The 6,000-nt window shown below is 41.2% G+C and overlaps 1 protein-coding gene across 1 annotated transcript in view; it reads left to right on the top strand.

Annotated features, from left to right (window-relative positions):
- The first annotated feature begins 703 nt into the window (after positions 1-703).
- The window catches only part of WDR11 (WD repeat domain 11), a 59,868-nt gene continuing 54,571 nt past the window's right edge, over positions 704-6,000 (top strand). The window contains exons 1-2 of the mRNA XM_073904106.1: positions 704-852; positions 1,830-1,941. Of these exons, the coding sequence (XP_073760207.1) occupies positions 767-852; positions 1,830-1,941 (198 nt within the window). The 5' untranslated portion in view covers positions 704-766. The remainder of the gene's footprint in view (positions 853-1,829; positions 1,942-6,000) is intronic.

Raw genomic sequence — 6,000 nt, 5'->3', positions numbered from 1 at the left:
ACGATCCGTAAAACCCCAAATAAATAATTTAGTTGCTTTACACGCTCTTCTTATTGACCAACAGTATAGATGATGGGCTGAGCACAGAGGAGAGGGAGGTGGAGTCTGATTTGAAGGAGAGAAAACAGAGGAGAAACTGCAAAATGAAAGCTGCCCCCGACAAGCAGCTGGCCTCAGGAGTATTGTATTTTTTCAAGTATTTTCGAGACCAGATGTGGAGTGATCCCCACATTTAGAAATTGTTTATATTAGAGCCACTTATCTCATGCATTCTATCCATTTCACCCAGTCCTATTCCTATATTTGTTCTATAAACTTCTTGAGAGCGGAGTCTTCGCTACACGCCTGCATGCCTACAACAGTGCCTGGCATTTGGTCGTTGTCCTGAGCTAACAGATCAAAGTCAGAAAGGCTAACGGGGACTTTCAGCTCTTGCTTTTCACGATTTCCTGCAGGGTACAGAAGCCTACGCAGTCCCAACGTGAAGAAAACAGACCCAATGGAAAGGAGCACCGCTGCCCCCAAAGCACAGCCCTGCCCTCCTCCGACTGGCAGCGCCAGCTGGGCGACCAGACCTTGAGCTAGGCTGAACGGCTGAGCCCGGAACCTGCAGAGGGCGGAATCCAAGGTGGTGGAAACTTGCATCCGACGGAACCAAACGGCGGCGCTCACGGAGCCACCCGGACTCTTTTGGTAACGGAAGCGCAGTGGCCGCCGCTTCCTGGTTGCCGGTGGGCGCCGAGGGCCGCCGCGTTGGGCTGAGGCGATGTTGCCCTTCACTGTGAACTTCAAGGTGTCGGCGCGCACCCTCACCGGGGCCCTCAATGCTCACAACAAGGCGGCGGTGGACTGGTGAGGGCGCCGGGCTTCGAGGACACCGGGCTCGGCCATGAGTGTGTAGGGAAGGGGAACAAGAGGTTTCAGCCCCCGGTTCATTTGGCCTCGCCGAGCCTGGGTGCTGCCCTCGCGCTAGAGGTTTTCTTTTAAATGCTGGGTTTTTGTTGTTACTATGAAAAGAGTAAATGCCCCATGTGTGAACCTTTCCTGTGCAAATATAGTGGCCCTGTTTCTCCCAAATGTGTTTCTCTTTGCTCGTTCCCCAAGCCTGCCTTCCCATCCCGTTCGCCGGTCTTTACCTCTCCTCCCACATCCAGGCTCCTCCGCCTCCACCGTCAAATTCCCCTGCCCAGTGTCTCTTTCCCGGCTTGTCTTTTCCTTCTCTCTCTTTCAGCTCCCTGTTTCTTACCTTTAGTCATTCCACAACCTGCCAGACCCAGTGCTAGGCGCCTGTACCCTCACCTGTCATCTCACCTTGACCTTTTCACTGTAAACTAACGCTGAACTCTGAACATTCGTACTTAGATATAAAGCGGAATGCTGTGGCTGGGGCTGCTGGGAATGTTGGCAAGAGGGAGGACACCTCCTGTCCAGTGTTTGTCTTTTTATCTGGTTGGAAGGACCAGGACTAGTCACAGATGCCTACGGAACATGATCTCAGGCACTTTTTTTTGTGAGTGCTCAGGATTCGAAATTGAATAAGACAAATAGACGACAGGGGTTGCCTTGTACATCTCCAGGGCTGTATATGCATGTCTCCTAGAACCTTTTTTATCCACATGAAAAACAAATGTCAACATTTTTAGTTTAGCTAGACATTTTATTTAAATGGGATAAGGTAAAAAAAAAGAAAAACTGGCTTTTGTGCTTCAATAATGATTTTATTAATGGTAGTACATATTAGATTTGTGACTTATTTTAGCATGCCTCTTGGCAAGAGAGAAGTTAAGTCTTTGTTTTGTACTTAAATTTTAATATCACTGTTTTGTTAGGGGCTGGCAAGGTTTAATTGCTTATGGATGTCACTCGCTTGTGGTAGTGATCGATTCCAATACTGCCCAAACTCTTCAAGTTTTAGAAAAACATAAAGCTGATGTGGTCAAGGTAAGTCAAATCCCACTTCCACCCTATAACGTATTGCCTATTCTGAAGTTTTAAATACCACTAGATTCTCATTAAATCATATATGTAAATGTTGAATAGCTTTTAAACATAATAATTCATTTGGGGTAGCCTAGCATTTCCATGTATATGATGTAATGGCAATCCAGGATGAGCTATTAACTACTAGCTCTTAGGTGATTTTAAAGATGATGGATAACACCCGTTCTACCATTTACTCATTCATTCATTCATTTTGAGCACTTAGCATATGCTAAGGCTATAGAGATGAAAGCCCTCAAGCAATTCGTTGTCTAATGAGGAACAGTGAAAACATACAAATACAGTATACTAAGTGAATGCTTAGGGACAAAGGAAGCTACCTAACCCTAGTGGTAGGGATCAGGGGAGGGTCCCAGAAGTCTTTCCAGTTTAGGGACTGGTAAACAGTAGTTAACCAAGTGAAGAATAGGGGAAGGAGCACCACAGATTAAAAGAAGACTGTACACAACGGTGAGTAGTGGGGTATAAAGATGGCTAAAAGTTGGGATATGGCTAGAGGGTTATGGACGAGGAGGCAGCCAGAGAAATTCGTCTGTCCTGAGAGTGTTAGGTGGTTCTGAAGGAATTTGGATTTTTAAGTAGGCAATTGATAAAGTCGTATTTGTATTCTATAAAAACTTACTCTGGCAGCAGTGGAGGGTTTCTTGGAGAAAGGCAAGATGAGGCAGTGAGATCATTTAGGAGACTTCTGCAGAAATTTTGGCAGGAAATTCTAAGGGCCTAAAATAAAGCTGAGGCATATTCAGGAGCTGCTGAAGAAGTAAACTTGAAAGCCTGTATAGTAATCAGTTTAAGGAGAGTCAGGGAGTAGAATGATTCCAAGTTCTGTTTCAATAACTGAATGATAGTGTTGCTATGACGAGGGGAGTAGGTGTGAAATCAGTGAGTTTAAGTTTTCAACATGCAAAGTCTGAGACGCCTGGTGCAATTGATTTACAGTGATCTGAAATCTTAGAGAAGATTAGAGATCGAGATTTGGGGGTTTGGGTTTGTTTGTTTTTGATAAAAGCTTTATTGAGATATTCAGACCATAAAATTCACCAGTTTATAGTGTACAATTCCATGGCTTTTAATATATTCATAGAATTGTGTAGCCAGCACTGCAATTTCTTTCTTTTTTTTTTTTTAAGATTTTATTTATTTATTTGAGAGAGAGAATGAGATAGAGAGAGCGTGAGAGGGGGGAGGGTCCGAGGGAGAAGCAGACTCCCCGCTGAGCAGGGAGCCCGATGCGGGACTCGATCCCGGGACTCCAGGATCGTGAGCTGAGCCGGAGGCAGTTGCCCAACCAACTGAGCCACCCAGGCGCCCCTACCAGCACTGCAGTTTCATCACTTTGAGAAGAAATCCTACACCTGTTAATAGCTGTCCCCGATCCCCTCATTCCCTTCATCCTTAGGTGTCCAGTAAAATACTCTCTGTCTCTAGATTTGTCTATTCTAGACATTTCACATAAATGAAATCACACATTAAGTGTCCTTTTGTGCCTAGCTTCTTTCCCCTTCTTTCACTCAAGGTTCATCTGTGTTTTAGCATGTGTCAGTACTCTGTTCCTTTTTATTGCTGAATAATATTCCAGTCTACAAGTATATCACATTCATGTATTGATGGACATTTGGGTATTTCCCAGGCATTATTTTAGGCATTTTAGGCATTCCCAGGCATTTTAGGCATTATGAATAATGTTGCTATGAACATTTATGTACAAGTTTTTGTGCGAACATGTGTTTTCATTTCTCTTGGGTACATACAGAGGAGTGGAATTGCTGATGCATATGGTAACTCTGTGTTTAACTATTTGAGGAACTTCCAGACTATTTCCGAAGAGGCTGTGCCATTTCCGTGTCTGTTAGCTGTATGTGAGAATTCCGGTTTCTCCACACCCTCGCCAGCGTTTGTTATTATCTGTCCATTCTAGCCATCCTATTGGATGTGAAGAGGTTCTCATTGTGATTTTGGTTCGCATTTCCCTGGTGGCTAATGACGTTGGGCGTCTTTTCATGTGTTAATTGGCCATTTGTATGTCTTCTTTGAAAAGTGCCTATTGAATCCTTGGCCCATTTTAAATTGTCTTTTAATTATTGAGTTATTAGAATTCTTTGTATATTCTACATAGAAGTCCCTTGTAAGATACATGGTTGGTAAATACTTTCTTTCATTCTGTAAGCTGTCTTACACTTTCTTGTTGGTGTCCATTGACACACTGAAGTTTTTAATTTTGATGTCCAATTTATCTATTTTTCTTCTGTTTCTCCCATTGTTAAGATTTACACCTTTGTTTTCGTCTAAGAATTTCGTAGTTTGAGCTTTTACATTTAGGTTCTTGATCCATTTTGAGTTAATTTTTATATATAATGTGAAGTAGGGAAAAATGCAGCCGATTTTTGTGTATTGACCTATATCCTGTGGTCTTGCTAAACTCATTAGACCTACTAACTTTGAGGGGATTTTTTTATGTAGACAATCATGTCATTTGCAGATAATGGCAGTTTAGTTTTTTTCATTGATAATCTGTATGTCCTCTATTTTTTTTTTCTTGTCATGTTGCATTGGCTGGGACCGTTACTATAATGAATAGGAATAGTGAGACTATACTCTTGTTTTGTTCCTGAGCCTGGGGCAAAGCAGTCAGTCTTCTACCATTAAGTCTTGTGTTAGGTATAGGGTTTTATTTTGAAAAAATATGTTCTCCCTCCCACCCATTTCCCTGATCTTTTTGGCATTTCTGGCATTTTCATTTCTTTGTGTGGATCCAGGTTTCAGTCTGGTATTATACTCCCTTTGCCTGAAGAATTTCCTCAAAGTTCTTGAGGTTTATATCTAATATAGGTTGATTCTCTTGGTTTTTATTTGTCTATGAAGATATTTCATCCGTTTTTCTCTCGTGTAATACTTGAAAGATATTCCACTATCTTCCAGCTTCCATAATTTCTGAGAGAAATTCTTGTCTTTATTTCTCTACATGCAGTGTATGTTTTCTTGTCTGACTGCCTTCAAGATTTTCTCCTTATCCTTAGTTTTCAACAGTTTGATTATGATATGTCTAGGTGATTAAAAAAAGTACACACACGCACTGCTTGGGGTTTACATAAATGGAATTCAAGCACTTATATACATAGATGCAATCAGTTCTTATCCATGATAGTTTTATTCTGTAAAGTTGCTACAAACACAATTGAAATTAGCAAATACTGAAATGTTGATTGCTCAGTTGATTGAATTGTTGATTGTAGGGTAAATACAGCTTAGGTTCTTGTGAACCTCTTGTCACAACATTTTCATCAACTGATCATTATATAACCTTGTTTTATATTTGTTTTGTTGATTCATTAACATAGAACTCACAGCCAATAGGACTAAAACTCATGCCTGAACAGGGCTTATCTTCCGTGTTTGTCCCATAAGGCACATCACAACTTTTCGTGCTTGGGACCACTAGGCAGCACTTCAGCACTGTGCATGGGGACCATTTTGAATTTGAACAATGAAATCATCAATAAAAAGCACAAAAATGCCTCCCCCCAAAAAAGTGGTGCTGACTAGACCACGAGAAAGACACTCGTTTGCATTATGAGAGCTGAAATAAGAACATTTTGTTTCACCTGGGAATACACATGTATATTGGGTGACTCAAATTTTTCACCACTCTGCATGTGTCCGAATGACTGTGAAAGCACTGCAGGTATTCATTTTTTAAGTAAAATCACAAATTCCAGTGAGTGGGCAAACACATCTGCAAATAATGCGGATTGACTGTATATACACACACTAAGTATAAATATACACACATTCAAACATGTACGTATATGCATATACACACTGTTAACACATTTTATTTTAAAAAATTTTGGCCTGAGGAAAAGATGTATTACAACAGAATCTTAAGGCTTATCAACCCTGAAGTTCAGAAAACTTTTTGTTTCTGTCTTTTTTTATGAATTCTTTAGGAATACTGTAGGGAAGACACACTTCCCTGCCTTGGCACTAGGTATGAGTTTG

The sequence above is a fragment of the Callorhinus ursinus genome, unplaced genomic scaffold, assembly GCF_003265705.2.
Source record: "Callorhinus ursinus isolate GAN/ISIS: 27379988/994484 unplaced genomic scaffold, GSC_fseal_2.0 scaffold20, whole genome shotgun sequence".
Taxonomy (NCBI): domain Eukaryota; kingdom Metazoa; phylum Chordata; class Mammalia; order Carnivora; family Otariidae; genus Callorhinus; species Callorhinus ursinus.
The sequence above is the reverse complement of the archived record's forward strand: the minus strand, read 5'-3'. Positions and strand labels throughout refer to the sequence as shown.